Here is a 15,067-nt window from a genome sequence, read left to right as displayed (position 1 = left end):
GGGGGGGGGGGGAACGTGGAGAGACCTTTTGGGACCTGAGATTTAGGAGGGACTTCCACGATTGAGAGGTGAACGAGTTCCAAAGATTATTGGACTTAGTCTATAAACAAGTCACGAAAGTTGATAATTCTGATTCTTTGTTGTGGGAAGTGGGGAATAATGGTATGTTCACATTCAAGTCTTATTATGGGAAACTTCTGGTTAGAAAGGTGGATGTTTTTCCTTGTAACACTGTTTGGATCCCTAAGGTATCATGGAAGGTGTGTTTCTTCGTCTGGCCATACACTCATGGGGTGATCTTGACGGCGGAAAATCTTAGAAAGCGAAAGGTTGGTTGCATTAGTTGGAGTTATATATGCAACAAAACGGGTGAGAAAGTGGATCTTCTTCTTCATTGTGATTTTACCATGAGGCTATGGTTGGATATGTTTTGGTGGTTTGATACTTCATGGGCAATGCCAAGAACTGTGAAAGAATTGATGATTAGTTGGAAGAGCAGGAGGAGAAGACACAAGACTTAGAACGTGGTTCCCCTCACGTTTATGCTGGTGGAGTGGCGAGAAAGAAATAAGAGAGCTTTTGAGGGGGTAGAATCGAGCTTTTCCCATTTGAGGAGTAGCCTGCAGTCCCTTATTATCTTTTGGTGCACCCATAGAATTCCAATTTGTATAAGAGATTGGGTGGAGTTTGTAAAGAATCATTTATTATTATAGATTCTTTACTTTTTTATACCCCTTGTATATGGCCAACTGTGTGGCTATGTTTATGATGTAAATACGTTTACCTGATAAAAAAAATCCTATCCTGGTTCATGAGACTCACTGATGTAACGTGGCACGCAAGAGCTTGGAGCATTCATTCTCTACACAAAAAGTTTGGAGTGCTTCAAGAGGTCTTGGAAACCAAGAATAAATACAAGGAAAGGGCCATCGGAGCAAAATAGAAGTTGCGGGATTTCTGAATCCAAGCTGACCCTAATCGCAGACTTTCGAATCGTGAACACGGAGTAGTCAATGGTCTTCGTGATCGCAGCCTCGTTGCAAAGGCGGAAGCTAGAGTCAGTAGTAAAGGAATCTCGAGTCTCTCTACCACCATCGAAGATGAGACCAGTAGCTACAAAATTGTGGCATTTTATCTCTTCTCTAATTTTAGGCATAGTTAGGGGTAATTAGGTAATCGTCAGTTAGTAAATTAGCCGTGGGTTTAAATGGGACATTAATTCATTATTTTACTTAGATTTTGATGATAGTAAATCTAAACGGTGAAGATTGGGTTATGCCCTTGGATGATTCCAAACTTAGTGTGGTACTTGCAAGAGGATTCCATATCTTACTGAGGGTTCCTATAACTTTAAGTGCTTGTTGATTACACCATAGGAGGTAATTGTGATTTATTTCAATAGTTTCCTATTTTATTGACTCAATTTGTGTCGAGCTTCTTCTTATCTCCATAAAGATTCCATAATTTCCTTATCCCACCGATATGGGACTTAACACCCCGCCTCACGCCTAGAACTGAACATCTTAGTGCATGGACAATTTTAATATGGGGCCCCAACATCGGTTGATCATAAATTGGGATAGGTCTGGCTCTAATACCATGTTAAGAGTCCATAATTTCTTTATCCCACCAATGTGGGACTTAACCCATTTCTATTATCCTATCTTATATCCATGTTCTTGTGATTTTAGGTTACATCACTCACTTTGTATTCTAGCTTCCTAAAGTTACATTAGGATGCGACAACGACAAAGGAAGTAGACAATGGAAAATTTTCAAAATAATAATGTCTAACACCAATCAATCTAAGACACATGATGTAACACCAAAAAATAATAAAAGAAATCAAATCTACTCTACAAGCACGTATCCGTCTAACTCCCTTAATGTAGGCGGGTTGGGCTAGAAGACATTCATTGATTGGTCAATTTGGGCACAACAACCTGGAAACTCATCGAAAAGCTTCAAAGCAGCCCAATTTGTCCCAAAGTAAACTTTGACAACAAATTCAAAAAGAAACTTCATTTAATTTATGGATATTTCTCTCTTTACAGTTCCACCTTTCTAAAAATAGATTTGGAAATTAAACACGTTGCTACTAAAAACAAACAAATCAATGGAAAAAGGTTTGATTTGATAAAGTTTGGTCGTGACCTATAGTTTAGTCAAATCTGACATCACCCATCTTTATCCAAGTAAAATTGGGAAATGTTGGGTTGTAAATCATTTATTGACTCAACCTATTTTAATCCCCCCTCAACTCGCCCCTTCGACACCCCTAGTAAATGTGATTGCATAATTCAGATGCACTAGAAATTCAGGACATAATTATATTACACTAAATATGAGGATATGGAGATTAAAGATTAGGGTAGAAGGTTAGTAGCTAGTCAAGCATTATCTAGTTTTGCTTACAAGAGGTTCCAGCTAAGATTGATCATCCCATGTCGCAATGTCCAGTGGCTACAATATCTTGGACGGTGGTTCTTAATTGGTTTAGATTGCAATGAGTGATGTATGGAACAGTGAAGGAGGTATTACACAATTGGGCCTATAGGAGAAGGATAGAAATCCAAGGACATGGAATGTTGCTCCTTTAGATATTATGTGGATCGTATGGAAAAAGAAAACTAGGAGGGCTTTTGAAGAGGCTGAACAAGACTTCGTAAGGTTGCAAAATAGGCTTTCGTCTTTAGTTTCTTTTTGGTGTATCATTGAGGCACCTGTTTGTTTAGATGAGTTGGTGTGGCTAGACCATATTTTGATATCGGTTCTCTTCTTTTTGGTATGCAGCTATAGGGGGTTTCCCCTATTGTTAATAAATTGATTTACCTTATCCAAAAGAAATGGTCGGTAACTGACTAAACTTGCTAGAAAATGTCATGGGAAAGTTCAACTTGCCAGAAAACAAGCTGAAAAATCCTTAAAAGTGCAAAGGAGAGATATAGTAGTAATAGGAGACCCCCTATTATTGGGGATATGCAGAAAAGTGTCTGAAAAGGAAGATATGGCCAGACAACTAAACTGGACCTGCCGGAAATCTAAATTAGTGCGCAAAACACAGCCAAAACTAGATGGATGAACTCGCAATGAGTAGGTGAGTCCCACAGAAGTTGTCACACGCGTTAGCGCTTGGACAGATCTTTGCTGGAATGATCAGAGTTCTTTCTTGCCATGTGGAGGCGTTTATCAACACCACTGAGGTTGGTGCTTTCTGGGTTCTTGTCACCAGAGAATTCCAAGCCTGTCTGTGGCATTGGTTTATGAGTAACACCTTCAAAATGTAGGACAGCCTTCGGTAGTCGCTGGAAATGTTACACAACAGTGATTTCTCTTCTTCCTAAGGGCACTAGTAAATGCACAATGATTGATATCTCATAAGTACCACGATACCATGTGAGAAATGAAACAAGGAATAAAAGATTGAGGGGAAATATTGATTGATTATTCTCTCAAGCTATGCTTGAAGCTTCTAAACTGCTGGAACAAGGAACGGATCTTCCAAAAATGGAATGAGTTGGCAATTAATACCAAAAGAAAGCTACCACCCTCACTCTTTAGAGATAGGGCACGACAAAAAGTTCAAAGGGGCATCAGAGGCCTTAAATTCATGTGGAATTGGAGAATGAAATTTTTTATGAAAAAAAAAAAAAGAAGAATCTCTAGAGGTATGTATCTACAAAACTGTCCTTGAAGAATGAGATGCAAAAGGATTGATCAAGAAAAATTTGTGTTCTTAGATACAAGAATGTGATCCATGTAAACTTTATACCTTAGTTTATTTAAATAGTTGAATTAATTGCAGAGTTCAATTTTTCAAAGAAACCAAAGAGGAAAATAAAAGAAAAGGGAAAACTTGCAATATTTTCATAAGAACGAAATCAAAAATAAATAAAGATGAGCAAAAGAGACATTCCAGTGAAAATTTTTGAGCAGTGCTAACCTTCATTGTCTGCTCAGAACTCATACGGAAGTATCTGGATGCACGCTTTTCTAGCTCAATTGTACTTAAAGGATGAGGGGGGTATTTGAGTTTCTCCTGCTGCTTAACCTTGGTAACCTTTCCAAAACAACATAACTAAATGAGCTTTGCAACCTCATATTTCTGCTCTAATGAGGCTTAGCTATGAAAATTGGTTTTTTGGAGCTCACTGTTGCAGTGGGTTCCTGGATGCACATCTCATAAATTATTACTCCACATGAGTAATCAAACAGATGACCGCGCCTGCCAAGTCGAAATAATTAATGGTACTTTGACCTTCTATTTCAGAAATAATTTTATGATGGAACCAAGTGCAACATTACATCCAGTTAAAGGTAGCAATGCCTTCATCAGAGTTGTGAGTACAGTTGATTGTCCAAAACTCTTCAGGTTCATGTGCTTGTATTTCCCAATATCGCTCCACAACAAAGCCAAGGGTAGGGAACTGCAGCACAAAAATGTGGAGTACGAGCAAACTTTTACACCACAGAGGCTCAAACTGTAAAATAAAATTCACCTTTTGGAAATGTCATATATTTGTTACCTGGCAGGGACCATAGCTTAAGACAACATTTCTATCATCCATAGCAACATCAAGGACAAATGCATTTCTCAGAAGCATAGTCTGAAATCTTGTGAAAGAAGCTCCTATACGAAGATCTATCTCCTGCAAATACAAATAGCAAAATACAGCAAGGAACTAAATTAAACCATTCTATCATAGTTGACCAAGAGACTCCACCCATAAAAATACAACGGTTAGTATTTATTTTATCATTAAAAATGTTACTGCAGTTTTATTGACACAGGAACATGATGGTCAAACTTTATTTGGCTGTCTCAGATCTAAAGAAGCTTTTCACTATCATAAAATAAGAATGACTTCAGCAATGGAACTCACTTGCCGAACATCTACAGCATCAGAAAATAACTGATTTGGCTGAACAAGGGTCTGCACTGATTGATGAATTTCCCTGGTGAACTCAAAAGTAATTTTCAGAAAGTAAAATGGCAATTTGTGAGTGGCACATGAAAACTTAGTATGGAACAAAAGATGTCAACTAGCTGGCAGAACCTGTCAATTAAGGCAGAGAAACGAGCTCTCCACACATTAAGGTTATTATTCGCTTGTCTACATACATCCAACACTTCAAATGCAATATTTTCTCCTTCTCTATCACAATCGAGCCACAATATAATCCACTGACAACTTCTAGCCTCTGCCTCCAGTGTCCTTTTGATATCCAACTTATCCTACAAATTACCAGAAAATATTTTCGGCCTTATTTTCATATGCTTTTACAAATGATGTCTCAATTTCAATCACATCAACGTTGCGATATACCAAAAGAGAAAAGAAAATTGTATTTGGTTCACTTTACAAAACAATAACAGAACCAGTGCAATCCCCAAGTGGGGTCTGGGGAGGGTGTTGTGTCTGTAGCCTTACCTTGTGAAGATAGAGCTTGTTTCCAATAGACCCTTGGCTCAAGTTCACTTTACAAAACAGAAAAAAAGGAAAAACACAAATACAACAATATTTGACAGGTATTAAAAAAAATGGTTATCTTGAAGCATTTTAAGCTGGGTTACTAATTTGTGTCTAGAACTTCTGTTTGGGAGAGGGAAGCACATTCGGAAGGTTACACCCTTCTGTATACTTGGAGATACAGGCTAGATGAATACCTGACGAACAGGAAGTGGACGATTAGGTGTTCTTCACTATTTTATTAAAGAATATATGGTATAGATAGTTGGATGTACTTTTGGAAGCTTTAATGCCGAATAAAAGATTTTAATTTATTGATTTCACTTTGGTTCAACGTTAGTAAGATGATGTTAGATCTGCCAAAAAATTATTATAAGTGCTTAAAGTAAGGCTAGTGGATACAAATCCTACCTCAATAATTAAGAGACTTCGTAAACTAAGACATAAGTTTCTCTAGGAAGGCATTTGAGAACGATTTAAAATTTCATTTGCTGGATTGGATTATAGTCGCTCTATCAAAGGCACAAGGAGGCCTAGGAATTAAAGGTTTGACAAAGTTTAAGAAGAATCTTTTTGGAAAGATATATCCAATTCAAGTATAGAAATGGCGCAAGTAAAAGTTCCTGAAAAACAGTAAACACTATGAGATCAGCCTTTGGAGAGGAATTGTTAATTCTTTTCATTTTAGCTTTTGATAAAGACGGAGCGGAATGTTAATGAGTGGAGAAATTTCAAAAGCACATCTTGAGTTTGAGTGTTGGCAAAATAAAAAAGAAAAAGGACTTTTGGAAGCCTATAGGCTCAACCAACTAGACAACTTACTATGTTCTATTTAAATCTGTTTATCATTGATGTTCGGACTGAAACTAAAGGATGGATACTTGTCAAAAAGTGAAAGATTCCTCCACGATTTGGGGGGGGGCTTAGACTTCATAATTGGAGGTCATTTTAAATAACTTTTAGAGTAAGACGATTCACAAAAGAAATGAAGAAGATTGGCTAATCAACGTTATATGTGCAGTATGGAATCACAAACAATGTATCACCTTCCACCTTGCATTTTTCCCAAGATGTTCAGATTTTCTTCCTCATCTTTAAAGACTATTGTTATGCAAATTCAACTCTAGATACCAAGCCCCCATCTTCTTTTATCTATTGTCACCATGTACCATTTAACCAAATGAAAAGCCCTCATTTCTTTATTGTCATCCCATTAAAAATTCCTTCCGACTCCGTCCAGATTCATTAGCAATTGGGGACAGTGACATAAGGACTGTAGGGAGGGAGTCAAGAACCTTGTTTATGAGAACTACCATGTCCCCAAGAGATAGATATTGCCTTTTCCATATTGTCAATTTCTTTTCACAACGTTCTTCCATTTTTTCCACACCTTCGGCGCCGACCCGACCCGACCCGGTCGCCGCTCCCCGCCACCCTCCGGCGCCGACCGCCGGTTCCAAGCCGTCCCCCCCCTACCTGTCCTGTCCGTACCCCCCCGGGGTACACCAGCCCTCCCCCCACCTCGGCCTTCAGCCAGCCGCCGCCCGGTCTCCAGCCGCCAACTCGGTCTCCAACAACCGAAGCTCGGTCGTCAGCCACAACTCCGTCTGCACCCGCCGCGCCGTCTCCAGCAGCCGCAGCTCTAAGCGAATTCCAGTGACTTCTAACCTTTGTTATTTCGTTATTTCATATTGCATTTTATTTCATTATTTCATATTCCATTCTTAGTATTATGCTAGTAGTAGCCCCTGTACCTTGACTTGCGTGGGATTTGTGGACATTGTCTGTTGTTGCTGTTGCTGTGGTCGTTTCTTAGTTTTGTTTCGGGAGTATTCCTTTGAATTTGTGTGAGCCTTGTACTTCCTTGCTGCTGCTTTGATACTACTACTGTGTATACCTTTATATTTTCCTATACTTTCGTGTAGTTGTGGCTGTGGGCGATAATGGGTGGATAGGGTCATGTCCGAGGGGGTTGGGGCGTGGGGCCGTGGTGGGGGCAGGGGATGGGGAGAGGGCGGGGGTGGGTAGGAGGCCAAGGTTTGGCCGCGGGGGGGATAGTGGAGGGCGTGTGGATAGCGACGGTAGGCTGAGGGTTGGGTCTTGGAATATAGGGACCCTTCAGGGTAAGTCCATAGAGCTTGTGAAGATTCTTAGGAAGAGGAGGATCAACATTGCGTGTGTCCAAGAGACCAAGTGGGTAGGGTCTAAGGCTAGGGATGTGGATGGTTACAAGCTGTGGTACTCTGGGAGCGAGAGGCGTAGGAATGGAGTTGGCATCTTAGTAGATGAAGAGCTTAGAGGTCAGGTAGTAGAGGTGAAGAGGATCAACGATAGGTCGATGACTATTAAGTTGGTCATTCGGGGGTTTACCCTGAACGTGTGTAGTGCTTATGCGCCGCAAGTGGGATCGGAGGGGGAGGAGAAGATGCGGTTTTGGGAGGCTTTGGAGGAGGTGGTGAGAGGCGTGCCCAGTTCGGAGAAGATTGTTGTAGCAGGGGATTTCAACGGGCACATCGGGGCGCTTCCGGGAGGCTTTGGTGATGTGCATGGTGGTTTTGGTTTTGGGGAGAGAAATGAAGAGGGGGCGATCCTATTGGAGTTTGCGAGGGTCTTTGGGCTGGTGGTGGTGAACTCGGGCTTCCAGAAGAAGGACGAGCACCTGATCACCTTTCGAAGCGCGATAGCCAGGACTCAGATTGAATTTTTGTTGCTTAGGAAAGAGGATAGGGCGTTGTGTAAGGACTGTAAAGTCATCCCGAGTGAGAATCTTTCGACCCAGCATAGGCTCTTGGTTATGGATTTGGGTATAAAGAAGAATAGAAAGAGGAGGAGTAAGGAGTGTAGACCGAGAATTAAGTAGGGCGGCCTGACGCCAGTGAATGCGTGGGAGATAGGGGAGAGGTTGGCAGGAATGGGGGTGTGGGAGTGTAGGGGGGACGTGGATAGTATGTGGGACAGGGCGGCAAGGTGCATCAGGGAGAATGCAAGGGAGGTGTTGGGGGTTTCTAGGGGCCGGGCCGGGCACCATCGGGGGGATTGGTGGTGGAATGAAGAGGTGGAGAAGAAAGTGGAGACCAAGAAAGGGGCGTATGCTAAGTTGGTGGAAAGTAAGGACGAAGAAGAGAAGCGGGTAAACAGGAAAGAGTACAAGCTAGCGAGGAAGGAGGCGAAGTCAGCGGTCACGGCAGCTAAGACGGCCGCTTTTGAGAGCTTGTATGCAGGGTTACAGGGGAAAGGAAGGGAGAAAAAGTTGTTTAGAATCGCTAAGGCTAGGGAGAGGAAGGGTCGTGACCTCGATCAGGTGAGTTGCATTAAGGGGGAGGACGGTAGAGTGTTGGTGGAGGACGGCCACATAAAGAAGAGATGGCAGTCGTACTTTCATAGGCTCTTGAATGACGAAGGGGATAGAGCTATTGTGTTAGGGGAACTGGAGCACTCAGAGGAGTGTCGGGATTTTAGCTATTGCAGACGTTTTAAGGTAGAAGAGGTTAGACAGGCTGTCCGCAGGATGCGAAGGGGTAGGGCGACGGGGCCGGATGAGATACCGGTGGAGTTTTGAAAGTTCGTTGGAGAGGCTAGTGTAAGGTGGTTGACTGGATTGTTTAATGAAATTTTCAGGACGGCAAAGATGCCCGAGACGTGGAGGTGGAGTACCATGATCCCTCTCTATAAGAATAAGGGAGACATTCAGAGTTGCAATAACTATAGGGGATTAAGTTATTGAGTCACTCTATGAAGATCTGGGAGAGAGTGGTCGAGGTGAGGCTGAGACGGATAGTGTCTATTTCGAAAAACTAGTTCGGATTTATGCCCGGCCGCTCGACGACGGAGGCAATCCACCTGGTACGGAGGTTGGTGGAGCAGTATAGGGAAAGGAAGAAGGATCTGCACATGGTGTTTATCGACCTGGAAAAGGCTTACGACAAAGTCCCCAGGGAGGTGCTTTAGAGATGCTTGGAGGTGAGTGGAGTACTGCAGGCATATATCAGAGTAATTAAGGATATGTATAAGGGAGCGAAAACCCAGGTGAGGACGGCGGGAGGAGACTCAGAGCATTTCACTGTCCTGACAGGATTGCATCAGGGATCTACTCTTAGTCCCTTTTTGTTTGCGTTAGTGATGGATGTGTTGACGCGGCGTATTCAAGAGGAGGTGCCGTGGTGTATGCTTTTTGCAGACGATGTAGTTCTGATAGATGAGACTCGAGGGGGTGTGAATGACAAATTAGAGGTGTGGAGACAAACTCTTGAGTCTAAAGGGTTCAGGGTGAGCAGAAGCAAGACAGAGTATGTGGAATGCAAGTTTAATGACGTGAGGCAGGAGAATGAGGTAGTAGTGAAGCTGGAAGCACAGGAGGTATGTAAGAGGGATAAGTTCAAGTATCTCGGGTCCGTGATCCAGAGTAACGATGAGATTGACGAGGATGTCTCGCACTGTATTGGGGCGGGATGGATGAAGTGGAAACTCGCGTCGGGGGTGTTGTGTGATAAGAAGGTGCCGCCCAAGCTTAAAGGCAAATTCTACAGGGTGGTAGTCCGTCCGGCTTTGCTGTATGGAGCGGAGTGTTGGCCAGTTAAGAACTCCCACATCCAAAAAATGAAGGTGGCAGAAATGCGGATGTTACGCTGGATGTGTGGACTGACTAGAGGGGATAGAGTTCGGAATGAGACTATCCGGGAGAAGGTTGGTGTGACTTCAGTGGAGTGCAAGATGCGAGAAGCACGATTGAGATGGTTCGGACACGTGAAGAGGAGGGGCATGGATGCCCCGGTCCGTAGGTGTGAGAGGCTAGCGTTGGATGGTTTTAGGCGGGGTAGGGGTAGGCCGAAGAAGTACTGGGGTGAGGTGATTAGGCGGGACATGGAACAGTTACAGCTCACCGAGGACATGACCCTAGATAGGAAGGTCTGGAAGACGCAAATTACGGCAGAGGATTAGGGTCAGTTTGGGTCGCTAGTGTAAGGAATTACTTAGTGGGGGTTTTATTCCTGTTATGATTCCGTATTCCGTGTTCCATGTTTATTACGAATCTGTGTGCTTCCCTCTGCTTTCCTCTGTTTTATATTCCTTATGGGTGCCGTATTTATGTTATGTAATCTGCTTCTGTGCTTTACTATGTGTTTGTGTGGTATCTCGTGCCTTGAGCCGGGGGTCTTTCGGAAACAGCCTTTCTACTTCATCAGAGGTAGAGGTATGGACTGCGTACATCTTACCCCCCCAGACCCCACTAGGTGGGAATAAACTGGGTTTGTTGTTGTTGTTGTAGTTTAGACTTGTAACTAGCACCCTATTGCGTACCAAGATATTCTGTGGGTAGTTATCCAAGTTGGAAACCCAAGACATTTTCCCAAATCATGTATGTTATGCACTTGATTGATAGGAAAGATAGAGCTTTTACCCAGGTTTGTCTTTGGGCCAGAGATCATTTAAATAAAAATAGAACAATCCTGAGATGCCTCAATTGCGATTCCTCAGCACCACATAGAATGAGAATATCATCTGCATAGCATACTGTATGTGAGTGATTTTCACTCTTGAGTAGCCATTTGTCCCAACGAAAAAACCATTGATCCAATGAAAAGACCTTAATTTATGCATCATTGAGCTGAGCATCATGATGAATAAGCTGGGGAAAAGAAGGTCCCCCGTCTCAATACCTTATATGTAGGGAAAACCCTTCTTGGGTTCCATTTATGATCACAAAAAACCTAACAGTTGAGATGCAACATTGTATCCATCTTATCCATTTATCCACAAACCCATGTCTTTCATCAAATTTAATAGTAGGTACAACCAGTTGACATGATCAAAGGCTTTCTTAATATCCAGCTTGCACATTATCCCTGGATCCCTTGCCTCCTTCTAGTCCAAGACATGCATTTGCAATTAAAACTGCATCTGTAAGTTGTCTCCCTTTAATGGAAGTCATATGTGGATTTGCTACCAGAACTTTCATCACTTCCATTAATCTTAGTGCTAGGCATTTTTGAGACAATCTTAAAGAAGCTTCCAATCAAACTAATTGGCCTAATGTCTTCATCTCTTCTACTCTTGCCTTTTTCGGGATGAAGGCAATAAAGGAAGAACTAAAGCTTACAAACTTTCTGCTGGCGTGATATTCTTTTTTAGAACTGACCAATAATGCTTATCGGAGTCATGTTGTATCCTCTATCTCTTCCACAATGAAAGGTCTTTGTATCCACTCCATGTCTTCCGCAGTTATCATGGGACAATCAGAATTGTAAATTGATCTCCATCTCACATTCTCCTTATACATAGTGGTATAAAAACTGATGATTTCCCTCTTAGACACTTCCTTATCCTCACCTTGTTCCCCATTTACTTTCAGCTTCTCAATTGTGTTATACCTACTGTTAGAATCTTGTATTTTTTGTCTCCAACTTTTATCCATGAAGTAAATTTTTGCCATATTTCTTCTAGTTTAGCTGATTCGTGTAATTCCAACATAGTTGCAGCCCTGTCAGCAGTTCGTCATCATTTACATCCCCTTCTTTAAATGCCATCCATCACCAATAATTTAGTAAGGATTTAATTCTTCCTTCTTTCCAAGTGCCCAGATAAATTTCGTTCTACTGTTTCAGTTTGTGTTTTAGCATCTTTAACTTACTGGCCAAACCATAGGCAGGATTCTCCTCACCACAAAAGAATTCCACCAACATTTAACTCTTTTCAGGAAGCCTTCATCGTCCAGTAACATGACTCAAACTTAAAATCCGCTTAATTTTTTCCCAGTTACCACATTGTTTCACAGTTTTTGGCAGCATATTATGTTTCATGATGCCAAATTTGTCATCAAATCAGTGGAGAAAAGAAACCTATCCAATCTTAAAACCTCATTGGAGTTAACACCCCCTGGCCAAGTGAAATTCCCTCCATAAAGATGTGGGTCAATAAGCTCTATATCTTGTATGAAATTAGAGAATTCTAGCATTCTTGTGGTGCATCTGAAACAATTCTTCCTTACCCTGATATGTCTAGTCACATTGAAGTCCCAAACAAATAAACATGGAGCTTGTCGATGCCCTCTAGTTGCTGCGAGTAAACCAAAAATCCCTTCTATCTCCCTGTTATGTCGTCCATACAGTGCAGATGATGCCTATTTGAAGTCAGTCACAGCATTGGATAATTTTTTAGCCACAGCATTGGATAATTGCACTGAAACTGAATATTCGCCCTTTACCCAGGCTATAGCTTCCCAGCTTCTCTTGTCCCATAGAATGATGATTACACCCCCAGTCCCATCTGCTTCAAGAATTCTAAAGTCAATCCACCAGTTAGATCAAATTTGTTTGACAATTTCTCCCCCTTCCCGATCCTCAATTTTTGTATCTTGAAGGCAGTATAAATCTGCCTTCCAAATATAGTAACCTCTTTTATGTTATAATTTAAACCCCTCAAGTTCCAGCGAATGATTTTAGTTTTCATCTCAAAATCATTATACCCTTGCTACTCTGATCCTTCTCATCGTCAATGCAGAACCCGATTCTCCACTTCCCTGAATCCCGTATTCTTTTGATGAAAAGGTGTTGTATATTACGTCTGTTCCTTTTTGACGGCCCTATTGCATTCTTGTGAACAAAGCGAGGGCTTCTTCTTCACAATCTCTTTACTCCTGATGATGATGTATTCCGTACCTATTTTGAAGCAGATTCCAGATTCATCGGTGAGCATTGTGAACGAATTTGTTTCATGTCGGAGATGAAATCTGTCCATGGGATAGGACCTCCTACCAATTCTTAGTGGGCCATGGATTGATATTTTCAGGATTTTGTGTTTCAATTACGTAGGACTAGTTAGAGGATTTATCTTTGTTGTGGTTGATAGAATCTCAAAGATGGCACACTTTATTTTAATCCTTAACAGAAGAGTGATGATGCTACACATGTTGCTTCTTTATTTGTTGTGCATCTAGTTAAATTGCATGAAGTATCTAAAACTATTGTTAGTGATAGAAACTCCAAGTTTCTTAGTTTTGGATTTGTTATTTTCCACCTCGTGTTACCCTTAAACCAAGGTGGTCAATAGGAATTTGGGCAATATGTTAAAGGTTATGGGTAAAAGGAAGTATGCTTCTTGGAAGGAAGATCTGTCATAATTGAATTTGCTTATAATAGGACTTCACATTCTTCTATTGGCATGTCTCTTTTTGAAGTAGGAAATTACTACTCTCCTATTATATGTGGCTGAAGTCTCGTACATAAAAGGCAAATCCTACCTTTAATATTCTTGTTCTTCACATGATATCAAAGCTCAAAGGAGAGATTATTAAATTTTGAGTTTGCTTTCCATATTCCAGATCGAATTCGATATAAAATAATACAAAAATTACGACATAATTAATGCACTTTTGGTACAAGCAATACTTCAGTAATACATCAAACCAAATGACCTTTCAGGAGTTGATTAAGTTCAGAACAATTTTATCATATTCTGCAAAATAATCATTTACATTGAAAAGCCTCAATTTGCAATAAACATTAGCAATTGGATTGTATTCTAGAGCATACACAAACTTCCATTTGTTACTCAAAAATGACCAAATTACTAAGAAACAAATGTTCGGCAGGAGCTATAAGGTAATGACATGATCCCACCAAATCGGTTGTTACATAGAATGAGACTTTTCATCGTTACCTAATAATGGATTTTAACAATGCAATACAATAAAATGTAAGCAACAATCAAAACAAACATTGTATTTAAAGTAACAACATGATACAATACAATATTTAACAACCATCCAAACACACTGTTATGGTATAGGTAAATAGGATAAAGAGGTACCTCAGGGACATATTTCCGAACAGGGGCATTATAGAGGTCGACCGGGTCACACGAGTGCCATTTCCGGTAACGATCGTCGAACTCAAGCTCCATAAGATGGCCCGTGACGGAAGTGAATAGCATCTGGCAAGGCTGGTTCCGAATGGTGTAGTTGAACTCGAAGATTTTGTTGTACCTGGAACGTCCGTCTCGTACTCTCATACCACCTGGTTGGTTCTTCGATAGTATCCCCGACACTGCTTTGGCCACCGACGGCTTTTCAGCCACATTCAGCACCCTTATTGTCCGCCCTCTGCCTCCAGCCATTTTCCTAACAAACGGTTTTTGGATTGCCCCTTTCTGCTATCGTCAATGCTTAATAGAATTTCCCGCCTTGGAGTTGTGCAGCCAAACCTGAATTTTTATACATTTACACCCTTAGGTTTCATTTTTTAAATTCTTTCCACCCTATTCTCGAGTTTTGTTTGGTAGGGTGTATTATTTTAATAATTTATTAATTAAAATCTGGTATTATTTAATAAATTGTTTGATAGTAAATTTAGGAATTATTTGGTAGAGTGTATTAGGAAAAATAATGTATGTATTAGTTTGTGTATTGTTAATACCTTGTTTGGTGTTATTTTTCAGCTTATGTATAAGTAATACTTGCACTAGTTATATATTCTATTGTGTATTAAGTTATGTATTAATTATACTATCATTTTCCGATATATTTTTAATGCAAAAGATTTCAATACATGCATTAATTTAATTAATGACAAAACTACCCTCAACACCTATCTTATCTATAC

General features: G+C 40.9%; 1 protein-coding gene across 6 annotated transcripts in view; it reads right to left on the bottom strand.

Annotated features, from left to right (window-relative positions):
- LOC107847643 (DNA topoisomerase 3-alpha) overlaps positions 1-14,709 on the bottom strand; it is a 97,854-nt gene extending 83,145 nt beyond the window's left edge. For 3 of the 6 annotated variants that reach the window (XM_016692024.2, XM_047398795.1, XM_016692026.2), the window contains exons 1-7: positions 14,277-14,707; positions 5,058-5,236; positions 4,884-4,956; positions 4,527-4,649; positions 4,306-4,427; positions 4,153-4,225; positions 3,944-4,060 (exon numbers count right to left, since the gene is read on the bottom strand). In XM_016692024.2, the coding sequence (XP_016547510.1) occupies positions 3,944-4,060; positions 4,153-4,225; positions 4,306-4,427; positions 4,527-4,649; positions 4,884-4,956; positions 5,058-5,236; positions 14,277-14,582 (993 nt within the window). In that variant the 5' untranslated portion in view covers positions 14,583-14,707. Of the gene's footprint in view, positions 1-3,943; positions 4,061-4,152; positions 4,226-4,305; positions 4,428-4,526; positions 4,650-4,883; positions 4,957-5,057; positions 5,237-14,276 lie in introns of all 6 variants that reach the window. The other 3 variants (XM_016692028.2, XM_047398794.1, XM_016692030.2) reach the window with 2 other exon arrangements.
- Between the last annotated feature and the right edge of the window lie 358 nt (positions 14,710-15,067).

This window comes from Capsicum annuum, chromosome 11, assembly GCF_002878395.1.
Source record: "Capsicum annuum cultivar UCD-10X-F1 chromosome 11, UCD10Xv1.1, whole genome shotgun sequence".
In the NCBI taxonomy this organism is placed as follows: Eukaryota; Viridiplantae; Streptophyta; class Magnoliopsida; order Solanales; family Solanaceae; genus Capsicum; species Capsicum annuum.
The sequence above is the reverse complement of the archived record's forward strand: the minus strand, read 5'-3'. Positions and strand labels throughout refer to the sequence as shown.